Consider the following 24,260-nt stretch of genomic DNA (forward strand, 5'->3'; position numbering starts at 1 on the left):
TTCTTATTCAACGGCCATAAAAATTATTTATATTAATGATGTCTCCAAAGGTCAAGTTATTTTTCTGCGAAAAATTCGTTATCAGAAATCGCAGCCACCGTTTCGTGTGCTGTTCCGCGACAAAAACAAGCTTTGAGCAACGGCGTAGTCGAACGGTACACACTCGGTAAGTAATCCTATAATTTTTTGTTTATAGCATAGTTTATACAGATTATTCCCAAAAAATTATACGTGTTTTGGAAATGTTGAGTCGAATTAGTCTAGAATCGGTTAATTTTATAGAAGAAACCTTTCAAACAGCCTTAGTCTGTAAAGTTCACACCTATCGGGCTGCGATTGACTCATGTATTTAATCATTCCTACAACGTAAAATTAGATTAACGTGGAACGTATCTAAGCGTTATAGGGGGGTCTACTGTACTGTACTTGTATGTATTGTTTACTTGAGAATACAAAACAGAGAATAAACTGCCCAAATACCCTTAAACAGAGGAAAAGTACATCCTTTATGAAGGCATAGAGCCTTTACTATATGAAAATGAAAATCAATGAATACACTGTGTACAGTAATTTACCTGATAAGACAGACCTCAGAAAAATACTTTATGAGGCATAAAACTGTCTATAATGAAAATTAATTAACTAAGGATTTTTTTGCCCTGCCAGAGTGTGGCCGAGTTATCCGGACTGCCGGATTATCGAGTGCCGAGTTTTCGAGACTACTGTATTATGTACAGGAGATGCTTCTCCATGTTCAGCCTACTACGTAATGAAAAAGACCCTTTCAATCCCAGAAGACTCCTAGACATATATAGAGTCCCCCATCAGGGACAAGAGATGGGATAGAGATTTGGTGTATATTGGGTTGACTAAGCATTCAATAGGGGTTAGGATACTGATACTAGGATACTAGAGCATATATTGGACATACATAACAAGAACACCATAGCCATAGCTCTCTCCACATATGCCACAGATCCTGATATTACAGCAGACTTCTCCAGAGCTAACTTAATGCTTTATACGCAGAACACTTCAGGTGGCTAGAGGCTGTGGAGATTTTTAAAGTTTATTCCATGTGCACTTGCATAAATTTTAGAGAGGAGACAAGTTTATTGATGGCTTGTCAAGTTTTATTTGACAGCAGAATGTAATTGTCGATCTTATTCCAGGGTAGCATAGGAATACACATGCGCAGAAATCCCTTGTTTGAATTTTTTGAACTTACAGTTCAATTCTATATTTAAATATCATATTCTGGAATGAATTTCAATGATCCTGCTAAATCAAATTTAAAAATACCTGTGGAAGAACTCGGAAAGAGTTAAGAAAATGTATGTTGTTTGATGTTTAAACTTATTTTGCACCGGTTATTGGTTTTTGTGCATGGTGGTATCATTATTCTGGTGTGGTTTTCAGATATTTATTGTGAATCAACTTGTGTTAATATGTAAATAGTTTTTCATTTATTTTAATTATGGACTGGTTTGGATTTAGCTTAGCTTTGTATGTTTTTAACTGCTTTAAAGCTTTATATATGGTGGATTAATCATAATAATTATTTTGATCTATGTTACTTAAACTGGTATTTGACTTTTTAATAAAAACAATTTTTAAACCTCAACCAACAAAATTAATTATTAATTGAATGTATTTTAATTCAAATTACAAATACTGTAATACATTATATTTTATTTATTTTTTGTTGGATCTGAAAACAGCTGCTTAGACAGCCTTTAATAATTTAAAAATGGATATGATATTTTCTAGAAAATACAGCCAAACTTCTATGTAATAAAGTTGCTAAATCCTGAAAAAAAATTTTCTATATGGAAATTTTGTTATACAGAAATAACACTTTTTGGTAAATAAAGTATTATTTTAACTTAATTTTTTTTTTGTTTTTGTTATTTTACATAAATTAAATTAATATAAACATAATATACAGTAATAATATAATATATAAATGTAATTTTAATTTTAAGTAAGTTAATTAAACTTATTGTTAAAATACAATTAGTTTAACTGCATTTTTATAAAAAATTGTAATTTTTTGTTTCACAGAACAATTAAAAAAATGTTTTCTATTTGTAATATGCTTCCCACTTATTAAGAGCATTAAAACTGTTTCATTTACATTGATGTAAACACAGGTTCTAGCATGTTTTGCTATAGGTTTTGTATCATCAGCTAATTAAAAAATTTTGTGAATTTTCTTATGGTTGATAAACTACTCGCAGGAGTTTCAAACTTTGCTGTAATGTCTTTCTTGAGCCTATATCGGGTGGCCAACAAGTCGATCGCAAAGCCAATTTTAGTCGATCGCTCGCGATGTCTTGATTTAATGTGTTACACTTGTAACCGAATGCAATGCATGAACGTAACGTGCAAACACAACTGTAGTGATATCAGACGTCCGCATCCTCCCTCAGATGTGGTTTTGTTGGTCCATGTGCAATTCATTTGCATATAGTTGTAAAAGGGGAATAAGAAATGTAGACAAAGTGTGGTAAAACCAAAAAAAAGAAAGGCAGGAAGAGGGACAGAGAGAGTAGGTCAGGACACAGTAGAGAGAGGAAGGGTAAAGTGGTGATCCTGAAAGTGACAATGTTGAGTTTCAATTTTTCTTGTTTAAAATGTAAGTACTTTTTCTTCCTGTTTTAAATTAAATTGTGGCTTTTCTTGCCTATCTAAACATAGTATGTATTTTATACCTCCCCTTCACCACTTAGACTATGACTATGACAACAAGTCGATTGCAACATATTTTTAAGATAAAAAGTAGATATTATATATATAAGTTGGTCACCCCCTGGTCTATAACAACTTCCTGCAACACTAATTTTTTTAGTAATGCTTAAACACTTTTGCTTTGACATTTTTGTACTACAGTCTAGAATCATTCACTTTCAAACCTGAAGTTAAAATAGAAAGTGAAATGCAACTTTTCAATTTTAATGTTTCTGAGAACTCTGATAGAGAAATTTAGGAAAGTTTCTTTTAACTTTACATAACATTCAATACTATAAAATTGATATATATATGACTCATCTAGCTACCTGCACAATTAAGACTGCTTTTTCAGTTAAATATTGTACTGTACACAATAAAAAATGTTACTGATATCAATATTCATTGTACAGGCTGCCCTGATTTTATGACAGTGATGTGTCTTCAGAGGAAGCAGAATAAACAAAATTGGTGCAAAATTAATTCATTATACTAAACTGCATTATAAAGTGACTAGTGCATTCCAGGTTGTCCAAAAATTATACAGTATAGTAATTTTTTCAGTAAAAACACGTTAACTATAAGTTATATATTATTACTAAGAAATACTGTATGATACAGTATTAAATTTTTTTATTTTAATATGTAAATACTGTAACTCTAAAACATTTGTTAATTGTAAATTGTTTAGGTACAAATGATCTTGTTGACAGATAATCTGTGTCTCCTATCTTTACAACTGGTAGCCACATTGGGGCAGATTACATGATTGTTTTAAAAGATGATGACCAGTACTTCTAACATCTGGGCCATGGTTTTACAAAGTAAAATTGAAAATAACATAATGAAATTGAACATAAATTCAAACTCACTCCAGATGGAGTAATTGACTTTTGATGATCAATAGTCCTTAAAAATTAAAAATATTCATTATATAGAAATTAACTTTGTTATTTAGTAGCAATTTTTTTCTGGCTGAAAGAGCAGTGTATAATGCAAAAATTTGTTATACAGAGAAATTTGCTATATAGCATTCATAATATGGAAGTTTGACTGTATCTATTAAGCACCTTTTTAAACATCTATATCTTGTTTCATATGTACATTAGATTTGGACAGAATCAATTATACTATAGATTCATCAAAACTTAGCATCCTGCTGATGCTTGTATTGCTTTGACTATTATCAAATTTTTTAATAATGTCAAGTTTCTTAACTAAAATAATAACTTACATGTCACCTTATGGATTCCACTGATATATCACTTTTTCTTTTTAAGCATGATAAATTTTTCCAAATTATTTATTACTTGCTAAATATAGTAATGGGAAGATATTGCTTTGGATGATGGACTAAACAAAACAGACTTTATGGTAGCATAATGGCACAGAAGAAGCACAATATGGCAAAACTATTTACAGGAGAGAGTTTTTGGGTTTTTTTTCTAGTTTTTCTTTTGCATTGTTAAAAAATTTTTGTTTCATAATTGATTGTGCTTTTAGATATTTTAGCAGATGCACTGTACATAGTGGAATGATATATTTGTGTCTATGTTAACTGAAAAGTTCATAATCAAAAATTTGTGTGTTGAGGTTTGATTGTAACAATTTGTACTGTAAAATTGGAGTTTCACAGTACTGTTTTGTAGAATATTATTTATTATATAGGGTTGGCAACTAAGTGATTGAGGATTTTAAATAAGAAGGAAAATTCAAAATTTTTGCTTAAAAATATAACTTTATTCAATTAGGTATCCATTTTTGTCAATGACCTCTTGCCCACCTTTCAGGCAGTGTCATAATTCCATGTTCATAAAACTTCTGATTTTTGCCAGCAAAAAACTGAATTAAATGTGTTTTTACATCATCAGCATCATTAAAATTTTACCATTTAAGGAGTTCTGCATGGAACGAAATAAATGGTAATCTGAAGGCACAAGGTCAGGGCTATATGGTGGATGTGACAACACATCCCAACCTAACTCCAATAATTTTTGGCGAGTGAACAAAGATGTGTGGGGCTTTGCATTATCATGCTGGAAAACAACACACTTACGATTTGCCAATTCTGGCCACTTTTCTTGAACTGCATTGTTTAGTTTGGCGAGTTGTTGAATGTACACATTTGAATTAATCGTTTGGTTTCTTGGTAAAAGTTCAAAGTACAGAATTCCTTTATAATCCCACCAAACTGACAGCATAATCTTTTTTTGGTGAATCTCAGCTTTTGGTGTCATCTGGGCTGGTTCATCTCGCATCACCCATGATCTTTTCCGATTAACGTTGCTATAAACTATCCACTTTTCGTCGCAGTAATCAGTCGTTTTGTCAATTTGAAATTCATTTGATGTTGCATCAAATGAATTTCCTTAAGCTGATGAAGGACCCATAAATCCAGTTTCTTGATGTAGCCAAGCTGTTTTAATTTTTTTGAATGCATGTATATGATACATTGAGCTTCTGTGCAATCTCATGCATTGTGCTATGACGATCTGAATCGATAATGGCCTTGATATGGGTCTCATCAACTTCAACTGGACGGCCAGATCATTGAGCATTTTTCAGTGAAAAATCACCAGAACGAAATTTGGCAAACCAATTTTGACACTGCCTTTCTTTCAAGGCTTCATTCCCATATACGGCACATAACTTCTTGTGTGCTTGTGATGCGTTCTTGCCTTTTCGGAAATAATACAATAAAATATGTCTGAAATGCACGTCTTGTTCTTCCATTTTTAAATTGGGATAAAAATGAAACTAAATAACTAATCGATACAATTTTTTTACTAAATTAAAGGTGGAAGTCCAAACAACAAGAAAACAATATAGGTTAAATGCTTTGAACACGATGACAAAGCAAAAAAATGTGCTAAGGCCACCTATTGACAAAATCCGCAATCACTTAGTTGCCAACCCTATATTAAAATCTATTTATATTAATTTTACATAATTAATTAAACTATAAACTAGAATTTTATTTTGGTTTATAGTTTTATAATTCTACATCAATACAAATGAACTGGGTCTAATTGTAATAAAAAAATGTCCTCAAAACTTTGAAAATCTGTTTAAGATTGAAAACAGTAGTCACTAATAAAAAAACTTTATACAAAGGTTTTGAGGATGTTTTTTTTATTAATTTATAGTTTTCTTGTATTTTTATTTTTGATTATAAATAAAATGTATTTTGTATAAAATGCTTATGAAATGTTATTTAATGAATTTAATTATGATTATAGGAATATTCTGAGGATAGTAACTCAGAACCAGATGTTGATTTGGAAAACCAGTATTATAATTCAAAGACATTGAAGGAAGAGAATCCTACAGGTGCTCTTGCAAGTTTCCAAAAAGTAATTATTTTATACCTATGATCATGATAGAAATAATATAATTAGTTAAGTTTTTGAATACATTTTACTATATAAATTATATAAGATGGTGGAAATTGATCATTTGTATTTATTTAAAAGATAATTTACTCAAAAAATTAAAGATAAATGGTGAAAAGTTATTCATGATGAAAGTAACATTTTTTACATTTTAGAGTAGTTATAGTAAAAGTGAGATATTACATAAGGTATATTTATTGAAAAATTATAGATACTGTATTTTTGATGAGTGATTTGAGATTTTTTTTTAAATTCAGGGGTAAAGTCTTGGCTGAAAGTTTCTTAATTGTATTGTATTACTTGAACAGTTAATATATTTCTTTAAAAAATTTGTCTGAAAAGTTTGAAAGTTATTTAGCTCTTATCATTAAAAATATATATATATTAAACATCACAATTAGCCGATTAGAATTTATGACACACAACCTATTAGAATCAGAGTTTTATCTATGACTCATCACTTTTAGTCTGCCGATTATAAATTTGAATTAAAAGTTTGTTGTAATCTGCTAATCTGCTTATATTTGGAGAATAGTTATACAGTATATTTATGAAATATTTTCTTAATTACTTTTGTGTTTATAATTGTATGAGATAAAAATCATTTTTATTTCAGACAATAAAAATAGCAAAATATCTGCTGATTCTGTTCTATTACAACCCCTGCCAAAAGCATTAGACCACATTTCAAAATATTGATTTTGTAGTTTTAATTGCATATAACTATTTTCAGTTACATTTTACAAATTTCCTGTATTTTCTTTCTTAAACTTCAATATGTATTTAATAGAAAAAATTCACACAATAGAATTTTAATGTGTTTCAACGTTAGAAAAAAAATTAAATCATTTGCATGTACGAGACAAAAATTTTAAACCAACAAAATTCCACGACAAAAGTATTAGACCATACGAAGTATATCCAAAAATATTTCACAATAAAACTTGATAATCATTAATAGAATAAATCTAAAATGTTCTAACATGTTTGGGGCACTAATGTAACCAGAAGTTAACCATTTAATCACATAAACTGTAAATATACAACAGCATCACGGGTCATAACAAGGAGCTGGAAAACAATTTAAAACTTCAATAATATAATTTTGTTTGAATAATATCATTATTCAAACAAAACTAGTGATGTGCCGGATATCCATATCCATATCCGCGGATATCCGAGGGGAAAAAAATATCCGTAATCATATCTGTATCCGTTACTTTTTAGCGGATCTTTAACGGATCTTTTATCTTAATGAATTTCATTACTTATATGAAATTTTAAAGATAGGTAGCAATAAAATACTAATAACTTCAATTCAAATCACTTTTTATTTCTTAAAATCACATATTTGGCACATTCGCATTGCAAAAATTTTATCATGCAAAATTCATTTACTATCGTAAAATATTTTCATATTACACTACTAAACTTTTTTGTTGACATTGTTTTTATTTTAATTTAACTCAACACTCTCCAAAAATACAAACATAATCTACACTATTCTGTGTCACACTAAACTATAAACAAAAACACGTGCAGTGCAAGTCGAAACACGTCGTGTTACTAATGTAAATCGTCAACTATCGGTCCAAGGTCACATGCATCGGCACCGACTGAGTACGAAAGTTGAGATCCGTATCTGTTTCCGTATCCGCGGATCTAGACACTAATGATCCATATCTGTATCCGTATCTGCGGATATACATTTTTAACAATCCAGCACATCACTAAACAAAACATGTTTCAGAGAAGAATTGCAATGCTACTAACAAGGGAATTGTCAGTGTCTTTTAATAAATATTAATAAAATTTAGTTAATAATTACGTTAAAAGTATACAGACTCTATATGTAATATTCACTAAAAGTGTTAACCAGAATTAATAGCAATCAAATGTCATACTATTTTATACTAGTTTAACACAAATATGCAAATTTTTTAAGTCATTCATTCGACATGATGATGACACTTCGTAGATTTAGTGTAGTCGTCGTGTTGAATGAATGATTCCAGGACAGACGACGGAGTCCAATGGTCATTGTCATGAGTTTATTTTACAGAACTATATACAAGAGTTACAATTATATTGACTGTGGAAACATTGATCAGAGCATGCGGTGAAGTGAGCAATTGGACAGAATCATGCCCACCTAAAAAGTGGAGTTAGCCACGATCTGACATCATGTAGGTTGGGGACAGTGGTCAAAAGCCGTGTTGCCAACCGCCGCAATCTAATGTTTCACATAACATTTATTTGAGTTTATTCGTTATCCTACTCTGTAAATGTAATATCATCGTCTTCCTTCGCAACCCCCTTCACTTCTAAAAATTTGCATATTTGTGTTAAACAAATATAAAATAGTATGCCATTTGATTGCTATTAATTCTGATTAACACTTTTAGTGAATATTACAAATTTAATATAAAGTTTGCATACTTTTAATGTAGTTATTAACTAAATTTTATTAATATTTATTAAAAGTCACTCTGACAGTTTCCTTGTAAGTGTAAGTAAACTGGCATTCAAAACATTATTAGAAAATTTAAGTTATAGGGATATGTCAAAAATCAACATTGTTCTGGCAGACTTAGAAAATCATCAAAATTAGAAGACAAAACCCTTCAAAAATTTGCAAAACAGTGGGAGAAATTTGTAGTCCAAATGTCTTCAAGAACAGTTATTACATGTTTGGCTTAATTTTTTATGTTCAGGCATCTAGCTATGGTTTCAATTTACTTGCAAGGACACACACCCTACGATACCCTAAGTGTAGATCCTTGGCAAGCAGCACCTCTCTATTGGGTCTTTATTATTTCTGAATCTTGAAAAAATAATAGATCTCCTATATGTGATCTTTTCATTTGTGGAGTGGGAAATTTCCTGGTAGATAGTTCTGGTTAACTAGGGCCTTTTATACATAACCACTATATATGACTTTTATATAAAATACATTGTAAAAATACAAAGCATTAAAGATCAATATGAACACATTATTCTTGTCTTCTCTGTTGTCCTCTTTTAACATCACAGGAACATGATCCACGCAGAGCAGAGTTGACCTTTCTCTTTAGGCTACTTTCCCTGCCTATATTTATGTATGACCTGTTATCTGGTTGTAATCAATATTGCCAGTTGATGGATTTCCACTAAATTTACTGGGAAATTGAAGTGACCATGAAAATTTAATGGGATTTAGAGTACAGTTGACCCCCCTATAACGTGCGTTCCTATAACGGAAATTCCTATAACGTAGCGAAAAAATTGTAGCAACATACGTATAAAGGAGCTCCTAAAACGTCGTCGCCGACTCATTTCGCGAGAAGATTGATAGAATCTGGACCAATAGTGGATGAGTAGCCGAACTACTTTCCTCCGACCCTGCGCCACGCTACGGAGCGGCTAAATTGAGTTTGCTATCGTCTGTTTAGTATTATATATAAATTAGGTACTGTACATATAATTATATATTAATTATACATAAATTAGGTACTGTATATATAATTATATATTAACTTAATTTATTGTAACTTTAGTATAATTATATACATGCTTTCTGCCGCCTGGCAACACGCTATGGAGATTTTAGGCTAGTAAGTTGAGTTTATTATCGTCTGTACAGTATGTAAATTAGATACCGTAAGTCTAATACAGCACTAATTTTATACATTTCTTGTGAAAGAAACATTTCTTATTCAACGGCCATAAAAATTATTTATATTAATGATGTCTTCAAAGGTCAAGTTATTTTTCTGCGAAAAATTATTTATCAGAAATCGCGGCCGTCGTTTCGTGTGCTGTTCCACGATGAAAACAAGCTTTGAACAATGGCGTAGTCGAATGGTGCACACTCGGTAAGATAATCCTATAATTTTTTGTTTATAGCATAGTTTATACAGATTATTCCCAAAAAATTATACGTGTTTTGGAAATGTTGAGTGGAATTAGTCTAGAATCGGTTAATTTTATAGAAGAAAACCTTTCGAACTGCCTTAGTCTGTAAAGTTCACACCTATCGGGCTGCGATTGGCTCATGTATTTAATCATTCCTACAACGTAAAATTCGATTAGCGTGGAACGTATCTAAGCATTATAGGGGGGTCTACTGTATTTTTGATGGGAAATTTCAAGGGACTGTTTTTAATCTGTTAGGTGCCAATCTTTACTTCTAATGTTAATAGCTAGTCTGGATAGTGTAACTAGCAACATATATCATTGGTGCACAAGAATAGTGACACAACTCAAAAATATAGATCTTCCAGAACAGCCACTTAAAAGTTTCTTGTTTCCTGCAAGTATTTGTCATGATCTTGGATTTTTAACATTTTCAAATCTATTTTGGAAATAAATATTAGTGTTCGTTCTTCCACATAAAAATATGGGGAGTTTGCTATACATTTCTACAATAAACTCTAAATTGGAAATTTTTGAGTTGTGTGCCCCAACGATATACATGGCAAATAGGAGTTGTGGTTTGAGTTCCTCTCTGATTGACCTTTCCTATACTATTCTAAATTAAACAATATTTCTAATTATTAAATATATTATGAAATGGTAGCTTAACTGGCTACCTCTAGCCAAATTGCTTTTTAACTGATTATTAATTAGAGTTAATACAGCCAAATAAAATTCATTGAGTCATTTGATGTAAATGAAATGACAGAAATGTTATTTTATTGCTTTAGAAAAATAAACTGAAATTCATTATTTTTGACTATTTTAAACTGTTGAAAATATGAATATATGTTGAAAAATATTTTTAAAAATTAGTTTAAGGAATAGATTGATACTAAAGTTGGTTTATGTATTAAACAAATTTATGATTTAAATTATTTTGATTATCCTAATGTTCAAATACTTCTATCAGCATACAGTACTTGAAAATATATCCTGTAGGATCTTAAAAGCTAGAAGAAAAATGAAAGAATTAAAAAAAAATTGTCTTCTGTTTTAACTCCATGGTAATATTTGTAAGGAAAAAGTGAAGAATGAGAACATGGTATAATAATATGAAGAGAGCAATATTAATTATAGGAATGAGAAGGAATGTTATTGTGAGAAGAAAAAAATGGAAATTTTTTTTAGGAAAGTAGAGATTGCATTACTGGTAAATTGGTCTAATAGTAATCAGTTGACAATGTATCAGTAATTTGATATTTTTACATGCAAATTTGGTAAAAATAGGCAGACATGTAATAAGTTTTTTGAAGCTAAATATTTCTTTGTATACATTTCCATTTTTATATAAATTAAAGACATAGGTACATCAATTATTTTTATTTAAACAGTAAAAGTAGTCCAATGAATGTAAAAATACCAGAGATATCCAGCACAAATTATACTTACTAAAAATAAAGAAGAAACAAATATTTTTGACAATTTTTAAATTGTCAAAAATATTTGTTTCTTTGTTTGCCAATGTCAATGGACTTAATCCAGTTTCATGGAATATGTATTTATAGTAAAAGTAGTTAGCATCATTTATGTTTTAAATGATTATTTTACAGTTTTTTTCAATTTTTAAAGTATTATATATTATAGCCCTTTACTGGACAGTTTGGAAATTTGTTTTTTTATCCATAATACCTAGAATGCAACAGTGAGTTTAGTTGACAAAATACAATACATTTGAATGTGAGTGTTTAATCATGCAACAAAACTGTTGTTTTTCAGAATAAAACAAAGGGAATTCAAATGGGTTTAGCATACTAATGATTGTTTAGCTCCTTAATCACAAACAAAGTTTTACTAGCAAAAAATTATTTGTTTAATTTAATGTTTTTGTCTTCTAAAATTGCTGTTTAGTTGCTAACTTATTGGTAAGTCAGCAACTAAACTAAATCACTGGTGTGTGAATAAAATTTTGAATTCAAATGAAAAATTTGAATTCAAAATTTTAAAATTTACTGGTTTACCTATAATAAAGTAAATTTGCACCTTCAATTGGAAGGCATTATCAGATTCCATAAATAAATAAATTGATATTTGAAAATATATTTATAATAAAACTACTTGATTATATTTTTGATAGTTATTTTGGAATGTTTCTTTTGTGAAAGGAATTGGAGTGTTCACTTTTATGAACTGAATATAGATTGTTATTTTTATTATTTTTTACAGTTATTGGATATACACGTAGGCTTCCTGCAATGCGGTACTTTTAAAACACGTTTTCGCTCCAATGCGGTTGGAAAAATGCGGAAATTTTCTTACAATGTGGTACTTTTACAACGCAGTTTACAGTATTTAGAAACGAATTATCTTTCACATAACAGAAAAATCACAATGGATCACGTGATACGAGCCGCAGTTCAGCATACAGAGCTAAATGTCCTTGAAAAAAGCTGTTTGTCGACATTGGCATGTTATTCCCTTGAAAGTTTCAGGGGAAGACCAGTTTCTAGACAGATGTGCATCAGTTACTGTAAACATTCACTAAATTTTTGATCATTTATACTCTTTCAATAAGTGGGAACTGCAAAAATTGTCCAAAATACATAATAAACGTCTACTGGGTGTATATTTTTAACAACATAGTGAAGGGAAGTTATTTTTTGCGATTTTTACTGTCCACAAAACTGATTGAAAAAATTTTAGCCATAACAATGCCAAATGAAAAGAAAGGATCGTTGTTAAAAAGGAAATTTATAACTCTTCAAACAAAGAAATTTTGGATTGAATTAAAAATCAAGAGTGGATAGCTGATATTAGTAGGCATTTTAATTTAAATGAGTCGACTATTCGGTCGATTAAGCAATCGGAGAAAAGATTAGGAATTTGGTCACATCTGGATTATCTATTCTTGCAAAAAATGTTGCTCGTCCGAGAGCACCTATAATGGAAAAAATGGAACAAGTGCTAATATTATGGGTAGAAGATATGAACAAGAAATGGTTACCTTTAAATAAAACTGCACTTAAACACAAAGCCTTAAAAATATTTGATAATTTAAAACAAATGGGACAGTCGTCAGCTGATGAAACCAGTGTTTAATTTGTGGCTAGCAATGGCTGGTTTGAAAAATTCAAAAAATGCCATTCAAACGCCAAGTTTTCCTCTTTTTAGAACCAAATCCCAGTATTAACTTGGTGTCTCCTGTAACATGATTTCCCACAACGCGGTATTTTCAAGGAACGTATCTACCATGTTGTAGGAGGCCTACCTGTATATATTATATAGATTAATTTTTTTATATCACTGTGATTTTTCTGGAATTTTGAATTTGTAAGTATACAAAATGGTAAGAGTCAAAATGATTAATTTGCATTTATTTATTGAATTGCATATGAATTTCTTAATAATAGTAATAAAATTAAAAATACTTTTTTTAAATGTATTATTATTTAAAATTTTACAGGTTTTAGATTTAGAAGGTGGAGAGAAAGGAGAATGGGGGTTCAAAGCATTAAAGCAAATGATTAAAATCAACTTTAAATTAGTAAGTAGTTGTACATTTATATTTTTTTTATATTGTATTAGTAGTAATTTTATATTTCATGTAGATAAATGAATGTGAAGAAATGATATACAATAAATCTTGATATATGTTACTTAGATATTTTGTTAGTAAATTTAGATGCATCAACAATGAGAGAGAAACTTGTTTGTATTAAATGGTTTATTTATACTCATCAAGCAATCTCATAAGAATTAATGTAGCATATTAAAATTACTATTATAAAATTACTGTTAATTTCACTAACTGAATGTCAGTCACCGAAATTCTTAGGCAACCAGTATAATGGCTGTAAAATCCAGAATTCAAGTATCACTCAAAACAGTTAATGCACAAAGAAAGTAATTTAATAACTAAAATGGATGAGTTGGTCTCTATAATATATGAAAACATCAGTTCTCTTCAAAAAGTCACATCCAAGAATCAGATTACGAATAAAATATTCTGACACTATTCTAATACCAAAAGCTCGGAGGGATAGTCAATGAATCTGAACTCAAACCATGCTGTATCTGAACACATTCAACAGTTTCCCATTCTCATCCACACTGAAAATGCAATGTTGGATTTAGAACTTGTTTAGTTTGAATCACCGACATGGTGATGTGATGACAGCTATAAAAGGGAATGCCTCAGGAAGTTAAACAGGCCTAACCTCTTGAGGTTGTCCTGTATTTTTTTTTTGGCAAGGAATAATCAACTGATAACCAATGGATCTCTGAGACAGGTTTAACAGTAATTGATAGCAACGTACAACTGTAAATCACTTTTGTTTGGGTCTGCAAAGTTGCCACAGAGAGGTCCAATACTATTTGGAAGATTCTTCAAACATTGATACTCATTCAGACTCTATGACTCAGTAGCAAGGAGAATCATATAGTGGCTGCTGCGGTGTAGGGACTAGTCAAGGTTTTTGTCTGAATCTGTTTTATCAGTAGTGTCAGACATGTCCTGAGATGAAAATTCAATCAATGATACATCTGATGTTTGCACATTGTATTTCAGCAGTGTTTCATTCCAGTCTTCTGAGCAATTCTACTCTTTGATGGTAAGGTATTTCTGGAGATATAAGTTTCATTCACCTGGAAAGGCTCTAAATTTGGTGGCCCTTTCAGGTATATCTAAACTAAGCTAGGGTTATCAAGAAGTTGATGATGGATGTAATTCTGGATTTAATCCCTGTAAATGATGACTCTTTCATGTTAGGTTAACAATAATTCTTTTCTATGATAAAAATGATTAAAATTACTAAATATATTGTTTAACACTAAAAAGCACAAAGGACACTTAAACTGTTCTAAAAAAGTCTTGAAACAGAACTTGGGGAAATCTGAAACTTAGAAAAAAATCTTGAAAGAAAAAAACACGAAAAAAGTTTTCTAAGTTTTTCTTCTACTCAAAAAAGCATGTCATTCTCCCATTAGACAAAGGTTGAGTCAGCAAATCACAGTGTTCCACTTTTTACTTAAGAGCAATACTTTGAAGAATGGGAATCAGAATTGGGTATTAACACTGTTGCATCTGTAGACAAGAATTTGGAAATACAGGTATTCCTTGTAAAACGTGGCACTTCTACAACACGGTTTTGCTCTAACATGGTCAAAAAATTGGGAATATCTTCCATACAACATGGTTTCTGGTTTCGCTCTAATATAGTTCAAGAATTCAGGAAAGTGTTTGGACAAAATTTCACAATTTTTAAGTGCAAACTCCATTATTCGATATTTTTTTATTCAAGTAAGCATGTGTGTCATCTCAAATTTTTTCATGGATTTTACAATATTGAAATTTTCAATTTATTTTGTGCTGTTCTTCAAGTTTACTTTAATGAAAACTGACAGTATAGTTTTTTCTTGTTCTAGCTTTCCTATCAATCTGGTATTGTTGATGATGTTTTCAAACATTAGCATTTAAGACTGTCACCATGTTTTGGTTTTATAGATTAATCTTTGTATGTAGTAAAGTTTATTTAAACATTCTTAGGTAAGTGTTATTAAACTTTTTTCCTAAACAAAAGTAAGTAATCACTATTAAAAATGACAAATGAAATACAGCAGTATCTCAGTACTTGAACTGTTCCCAACTCAAATCATTTGGTATTCAAACAAATTCTGGAGAAAAGTTTCTCAGTACTTGACTGAACAAATGAGACCCCCTAGAACAAATTTTTGATTAATAACATTTTTATTTTGTCATCTATAAAAATTTTTTATGATAAAAATAAGAAAAATGAAGACATTGGTGATATTTCTGACCAAGATCAACAAAAATGCCCAGCAAATGATGATACTTTGTGAAAACACTCTTGTTTAACTAAAATTAATATTAACTATATTAAATTAATATTAAATAATACAGTACTTTTAATTGTGAATGTTAGTTAATTATTGATTGGAAATAAATTGATTGCTTTCATAAACATTTCTTTTAGTGATGGAAAAGACTAGTATTCTTTTGCTTACTTTTGGAACCTAACTATGTTTTGCATTAGTCTTTTGTTTCATATAGCATGGATTTGTATAACACAGCACTTTTTTGGAACATGACTACCATGTTAAAGGAAGGATACCTGTATGTCAAAAGAGAGATGAATCAATGATCAACATATGCTTAAGCAGTGACTGATGCTAAATCTAATACCTGAACAGTCAACTAACCTGTTAGAATTACTCCCAATGTTTGAGATATTGTTTGCTTCAGATACTCTAAGATAGCGATGGCAAACCTGTGAAATTATCGTGCAAGTTATTGCATAAGCCATGTGATGATTTCAAGGTACCTAATAAAGTTATAAAAACCTAATATTTTATAAACATTGAATGTTTAGAAAATATTAGGTTTTATAAATCAAAAAATATTTGATAGATTTCAAAACTTTGCATGTGTAGTGTAAAAGCAAGAACCTAAAGCTGTTATGAATAGTATATTGGCCACTACTAATTACTTTATTTAACTTTTTAATTTATATCAGAAAGTAAATTTTGTAAGGATTGTTTGTTACTTTTTAATTTTAATTATTCAAATAAAATATGTGGCCTGCAATTTGAAGTTACTAAATTTTGAGTTCACTTTTAACTTATCTTCAGAAAAAAGTTTGCCAACACTGCTCTAAGAAAATATTATGTGGAAGCATTTGAATAGAAGAATACTTACTGATCAATGGAAAACTTTAATAAGTTTTATTAACAAAGCTAAGAGTCATAAATAGAGAAAGTGAATGACTAATGTTAAATGTTGACATGTGTTCAACCATACAATAGTTCTTAGTTTTCCCAAGTGATTTTGGGAGAAAAATGTGACAAGAGCTAGTGATTCTGCATTAATTACTAGAAGCTCAATTTTACCATGAAGAAAAATGTTAATTTGCTTTTAAGGTTAACTGATGCTATAGATTGTACACAGAAGACCCAATACAGTTTGTTAGGATACAGAAAAGACTGCCTTTGTCAATGTGGATGGACTATTCAATTTAAAGTTCTCCCATTTGGATTATGTAAAGCTCTATTTTTTGAATGATGGACAATGTTGTGCAGGTATTGAAGTTGAACTTTTGTTTCTTTGACAATGTTGTTGTCTTTTCACTGACTTCTAGGAACATCTTACATGCTTCTTTGTGGTTTTAGTATCACACTTATAGATGAATCTGAAAAAAAGCCATTTTGGAATTCAGAATCTGCATATACTAGACCATTTTGTTGATAAAATGAGGAACAGCTACACTTGGATAAGATGTGAATAATTATAGATGTTTCTATTTTGTTCGTTTCTTAAAAATTTGGAGATTTTTAGATTTATGTTTATACTACATTACCAATAAGTTGTCAAACATTTTACAATTCTAGCCAAATTCTTGACAGTCTTCTTAATGATGGTGGGTGGTTTCCATTGGGGACCAAAACATTGCAGAGAATTTTGACTAGCTCAGAATTCTGCTGAGAATTCTGAGCTAGTCAAAATTAGTTTCTGAGCTAGAATTCTGAGAATTCTAGCTCAGAAACTATCTGAACCCATAGTTAGGAATTATGATTATAAAATGCTCATTGAATTGCATAAAGATACCAGCACATATGGACTAAAAGTTGTACTATTGGCAAACGAGGCAATCCAGCTGTAATTTTTTACATTGTAAAGAAAAAAAATCTAAAAATCCAGGACGTAATATAATTATTTTCAAAAAATTACATTATAGAAATACAAATTATTACAGACAATATGAATACAAATTTTTACGATGGAATCCATAGTCAAGGAACTTTTTATCTGATTTACATAAATGTAGGTGGGGAAAGTAGCCTAAAAAGAAAGGTCAACTCCGCTGTGTGGATCATGTTTCTGTGATGTTAAAAGAGGACAAAGGAGAAGACAAGAATTTGTATTCGTATTGTCTGTAATACTTTGTATTTCTACAATGTATTTTTTTGAATGTAATTTTTCACACAGTCAAACTCTGATGACAAGAGAAACAAACTATTTTTTGATGGAAAATAAGTGTTCTGGCATTGTATAGGTCATTAAAAATTTTGGATTTTGGATAAAAATACACAAATGTCTATTTAGAGTTGTTACAGACTACCATTCTCTTTGCTGACTGAATAGTTTACAAGATACTTTAGTCTGATCCACCTGGTAGTAGGTTCTTTACTTTTAAAAATACTAGGTCTATGGTCCATAAGTCTGGCTACAAACTTCTCAATATCAATGTTTTCTCATAGCCTGATTGAAACTCAGATGTCACAGATGTAAGCAACAAAATACCACCCTTGTGAATTGAAAATCACATAAAGTGGGCATGACATCTGGTAACTACTAAAGCCACACCAACTGATGAATAATATCTGGCTATTTTTTGGCGATTATAATTTTAATTACTGATTAATTTGCCCCTAGAGGGAGGCATTAGGTGCCATCTCATTAAATTTAATAATTATAATTTAATTAAATAGTTTTAGGATAATCTAACACCTCCCTCTAGGGACAAATTAATCAGTAATTAAAATAATAATTGCTGAAAAATAGTCTAATTAATATTATTTGAAAGTTGGTGTGGCTTTATACTAATGAATTCGGTTTTGGAAGATGTTTATATATGATAACTACTAAACAAAACCAATGCTATTATCAATAATTTTTCTATAAGTTTCAACATTTCTGTATCTTTGTTGGAGTTTTATACTGATGGAGTTAATACTGCACTGAACATCCTTCGTGTAGTTATTCCAATCTTTACAAAGTGCACTTCTTGAAAATTACCATGACAACCACAATCATGTAGGATGGAAACCCATAGCACGCATGCCAAATGTGAAACACTGATGACTTTTTCTGGCATATAACTCAGAGCTCACATTAAAAAATAAATATTCAATATCTTTGCATAGTGATACAAAATAAAAATGCAATAACAAAACAAACATCTTATGAATATTTCCAAGACATTATCTCTCTGATAGACTGATTTACAAGTAAAGTTGCCAATGTATTAGATCTGCTAAATCTAGCTTACCTATAGCATCATCTAGCCACTAGACCTGATATATCTATAATATACTCCTCAAAATTTCAGTTGGCATGTGAGAAAATTCTGTATTACAAATTTGGCAATTTTGGCATGTGCCCATCCCTGATTGAAGATATGCTTATATTTATGAGCACATAGTCTGGAATCATTACTAGAGCCTATAAGTCAATACATCAAATATGTCTAAGGATATTGAGAATGCCAACATTGCAAGGTTTTCACTTAAGCATACAGTATGCTGGATAATTCAATCACCACAGGACTTTTTCAACATTGTCAGAAAGAGTCTTCTGGAGTGATTTCCCACTTCTTCAGATGAAAAGGGATTTCTTGTTTCCATGTATTACTTCAGTTATCTCAGCTATTACATCATTGTTTGAGCCATATCCATTTGTACTTAAATTACCCAACTTCACTGCCTGTAACCGGCGTTCTTCTTCTCCAATACAGAGGACTTTGCAAACGTTTTCGAACCTAATGTGGTTCTTCTTCAGGCGCTAAGGAATTCATATAGGAAATTCCATAGCGCCTGAAGAAATTCCATAGCTTATCCTGCATCTTTTCTACTCCATGATTGATTGCATTTGACATTGTTATAAACAATCCATTTTTTGACACCACTTATGATTTGCTTCAAAATGGATCATTTTCTTGACATTTGAGAAGCAAATCATAGATGTCATTGCAATGGAGCAAATCTCTTTAAGAACATGTGGAACCCATATATCGGGCTTTGAAATAAAATAAAATCATTTAGAGTGATCATAAACAGTTGAATTCGACAAATTTAATCTCTTAGCAATTTCTCGTGCTGTTATTTGGTGGTTTGCTTCAATTAATACCTTTATTTTGTCTTCATCAGCTTCAACTGACCTTTCAGAATGTGGTGCATCTTCAATATCAAAATTGCCAGAATGAAATTTTGCAAACCAGTTTTGACATTGTCATTCTGTGAACACATCTCCATACATATCTCACAATTTTTTTCTTGCTTGAACAGCATTCTTACCTTTTCGGTAATAAAAAAGCAAAATATGTTGAAAATGCTGCTTTCGATTTTCCATATTTGATGGGATGCCAAAAAAAAATTGCAAAGAATCAAACAAAATTTTTTACAAATAAGCCTTGAAATGTCAACTGTCAAAATATATAATGACAGTATGATTTAGAATGAAATTGGTGGGTAAATATACAACTAATCTCTCTGGTGGTAAAAAAATGAAATTACTTTCTGAACAACCCAATAGTTAGTTTTATCAATTTTCTTGATAGAGAAATTAGTTGTGTTTCTAAGACAGTTGTCATTTATTCTATTCATGACAATGTATATAAATAGATTGATCATTCATATATACATGTACAATAGTAGTTTGGAACATTATTTACTCTAATACAGTAGAACCTCGAAAACTCGGCTCTCAATAACCCGGCACTCCGGATAACTCGGCCACACCCTGGCAGGGCAAAAAAATCCTTAGTTAATTAATTTTCATTATAGACAGCTTTATAAAAGTATAAAAGCTCTCATAAAGTATTTTTCTGAGGTCTGTCTTATCAGGTAAATTACTGTACACAGTGTATTCATTAATTTTCATTTTCATGTAGTNTTTTTTTTTTTTTTTTTTTTTTTTTTTTTTTTTTTTTTTTTTTTTTTTTTTTTTTTTTTTTTTTTTTTTTTTTTTTTTTTTTTTTTTTTTTTTTTTTTTTTTTTTTTTTTTTTTTTTTTTTTTTTTTTTTTTTTTTTTTTTTTTTTTTTTTTTTTTTTTTTTTTTTTTTTTTTTTTTTTTTTTTTTTTTTTTTTTTTTTTTTTTTTTTTTTTTTTTTTTTTTTTTTTTTTTTTTTTTTTTTTTTTTTTTTTTTTTTTTTTTTTTTTTTTTTTTTTTTTTTTTTTTTTTTTTTTTTTTTTTTTTTTTTTTTTTTTTTTTTTTTTTTTTTTTTTTTTTTTTTTTTTTTTTTTTTTTTTTTTTTTTTTTTTTTTTTTTTTTTTTTTTTTTTTTTTTTTTTTTTTTTTTTTTTTTTTTTTTTTTTTTTTTTTTTTTTTTTTTTTTTTTTTTTTTTTTTTTTTTTTTTTTTTTTTTTTTTTTTTTTTTTTTTTTTTTTTTTTTTTTTTTTTTTTTTTTTTTTTTTTTTTTTTTTTTTTTTTTTTTTTTTTTTTTTTTTTTTTTTTTTTTTTTTTTTTTTTTTTTTTTTTTTTTTTTTTTTTTTTTTTTTTTTTTTTTTTTTTTTTTTTTTTTTTTTTTTTTTTTTTTTTTTTTTTTTTTTTTTTTTTTTTTTTTTTTTTTTTTTTTTTTTTTTTTTTTTTTTTTTTTTTTTTTTTTTTTTTTTTTTTTTTTTTTTTTTTTTTTTTTTTTTTTTTTTTTTTTTTTTTTTTTTTTTTTTTTTTTTTTTTTTTTTTTTTTTTTTTTTTTTTTTTTTTTTTTTTTTTTTTTTTTTTTTTTTTTTTTTTTTTTTTTTTTTTTTTTTTTTTTTTTTTTTTTTTTTTTTTTTTTTTTTTTTTTTTTTTTTTTTTTTTTTTTTTTTTTTTTTTTTTTTTTTTTTTTTTTTTTTTTTTTTTTTTTTTTTTTTTTTTTTTTTTTTTTTTTTTTTTTTTTTTTTTTTTTTTTTTTTTTTTTTTTTTTTTTTTTTTTTTTTTTTTTTTTTTTTTTTTTTTTTTTTTTTTTTTTTTTTTTTTTTTTTTTTTTTTTTTTTTTTTTTTTTTTTTTTTTTTTTTTTTTTTTTTTTTTTTTTTTTTTTTTTTTTTTTTTTTTTTTTTTTTTTTTTTTTTTTTTTTTTTTTTTTTTTTTTTTTTTTTTTTTTTTTTTTTTTTTTTTTTTTTTTTTTTTTTTTTTTTTTTTTTTTTTTTTTTTTTTTTTTTTTTTTTTTTTTTTTTTTTTTTTTTTTTTTTTTTTTTTTTTTTTTTTTTTTTTTTTTTTTTTTTTTTTTTTTTTTTTTTTTTTTTTTTTTTTTTTTTTTTTTTTTTTTTTTTTTTTTTTTTTTTTTTTTTTTTTTTTTTTTTTTTTTTTTTTTTTTTTTTTTTTTTTTTTTTTTTTTTTTTTTTTTTTTTTTTTTTTTTTTTTTTTTTTTTTTTTTTTTTTTTTTTTTTTTTTTTTTTTTTTTTTTTTTTTTTTTTTTTTTTTTTTTTTTTTTTTTTTTTTTTTTTTTTTTTTTTTTTTTTTTTTTTTTTTTTTTTTTTTTTTTTTTTTTTTTTTTTTTTTTTTTTTTTTTTTTTTTTTTTTTTTTTTTTTTTTTTTTTTTTTTTTTTTTTTTTTTTTTTTTTTTTTTTTTTTTTTTTTTTTTTTTTTTTTTTTTTTTTTTTTTTTTTTTTTTTTTTTTTTTTTTTTTTTTTTTTTTTTTTTTTTTTTTTTTTTTTTTTTTTTTTTTTTTTTTTTTTTTTTTTTTTTTTTTTTTTTTTTTTTTTTTTTTTTTTTTTTTTTTTTTTTTTTTTTTTTTTTTTTTTTTTTTTTTTTTTTTTTTTTTTTTTTTTTTTTTTTTTTTTTTTTTTTTTTTTTTTTTTTTTTTTTTTTTTTTTTTTTTTTTTTTTTTTTTTTTTTTTTTTTTTTTTTTTTTTTTTTTTTTTTTTTTTTTTTTTTTGTTTTCTACATATTAGTAATTGGTTCTGTGTGTTATTATCTAAAATATATAATGAACTGAGTTTGATATGTAAATAAACGTGTCATTTATACTGAGATTGATTCCAGTGTAGCAGTGGTTTCCAAACTGTTTTGATTCTAGGCACCCTTGCTAAATGCAGATTTTCCCAAGGTGCCCTACGTAAAATTCTAACAAGTACTATACATTAAATTCTAACATTATAAGAATTTTATAACATTTCATGGCACCCCTGTGAGGATGCCGCAGCACACACTTTGGGAACAGTGTAGGATTATAAATTTTGACTGATTAGAAGTGATATAGTTTTGAAAAAGTCATAAAAAAAGAAAAACAGTAAGACAAATGTATGAATTTTTGAATATTGTTAAAAAAAAGTTAAATTTAAAAAATTGAGAGAGCAACTAACAGAAATCTTTTAATTTAATATCTGATTAAGAATAATTGATATTAATTTTTAATCTGTTATGATGCAACTTTTATCTTTTGATGTGACTGAATTTTTTGTTTTATTAATTAAGAACATTTATGATTTTTGGTACTTTTCTTAAATTTCTAGATTTTCTTACATTTCTTAAATTTCTAGATTTTTTAAACATAGTTTTTTCTTAAATTTCTAGATTTTTTAAACATAGTTTTAAGATTATCTGTTTAATTTTGGAGTTTGATTCTTAGTCTTTTATTTTTATTTAATGTGTCTCAAATAAAATTTACTCTTTTTATATGTTTGAAATATTGCCAATTTTAAAAACATTTTAAAATATTTAATTTTGGAATTTGATTGAACTGTCAGTTCTAAAATCACATCTGCATTAAAAATATTTTAACTTCTCTCATTATGCTTGAATGTATTTGAAGAATCTGTAAACTGTATGTTATCAATAGATTTATAATATGTTAATAATGAATAATTAAATGTATGTATTATATTTTAGGGAAATTTTGACCAAATGATGAGTCGTTATACACAATTGCTAACTTATATTAAAAGTGCTGTCACGAGGAATTATTCTGAGAAGTCCATTAACTCAATTTTAGATTATATTTCAACATCAAAACAGGTGAATTTTAATTTTTTCTTTAATTATTTTATTACATCTCATATTTATATGAAAATTACAAATTTATCAATTTTTCACTTTTTTTTTTTTTAATATATTCGAAACAGATGGAACTACTCCAAGAATTCTATGAAACAACACTTGAAGCTTTAAAAGATGCTAAAAATGATAGACTATGGTTTAAAACTAATACTAAATTAGGAAAGCTTTATTTTGATAGAGGAGAATATAATAAACTGGCAAAAATTTTGAAACAATTACACCAAAGTTGTCAGGTAATTTTATTATTATTCATCATCTTCCATTATTTTTCTATTTTAAATATAGATGGGTTGTCTAATAAACAAAACACAATAAATTTTTTAAATTAATTTTATTATTGTTTATATTGTTATAGTGCATATTTTGTTACAGTTAAGTATCATAAAATACTATAAGGACCTTGAATAAGTTCTCGCTGTTTTTTTGTGAAAATTAACACTTTATTTTAAAAAAGTTGTAATAAACACGTCACT

General features: G+C 27.4%; 1 protein-coding gene across 1 annotated transcript in view; it reads left to right on the forward strand.

The window, feature by feature from the left end:
* Nucleotides 1-24,260, forward strand: part of LOC111621969 (COP9 signalosome complex subunit 2) — a 72,025-nt gene that overhangs the window by 24,155 nt on the left and 23,610 nt on the right. The window contains exons 2-5 of the mRNA XM_023364225.1: nt 5,970-6,083; nt 13,480-13,560; nt 23,620-23,745; nt 23,853-24,020. Of these exons, the coding sequence (XP_023219993.1) occupies nt 5,970-6,083; nt 13,480-13,560; nt 23,620-23,745; nt 23,853-24,020 (489 nt within the window). The remainder of the gene's footprint in view (nt 1-5,969; nt 6,084-13,479; nt 13,561-23,619; nt 23,746-23,852; nt 24,021-24,260) is intronic.

Source organism: Centruroides sculpturatus, unplaced genomic scaffold (genome assembly GCF_000671375.1).
Source record: "Centruroides sculpturatus isolate CEXI.00-Female unplaced genomic scaffold, Cexi_2.0 scaffold82, whole genome shotgun sequence".
In the NCBI taxonomy this organism is placed as follows: Eukaryota; Metazoa; Arthropoda; class Arachnida; order Scorpiones; family Buthidae; genus Centruroides; species Centruroides sculpturatus.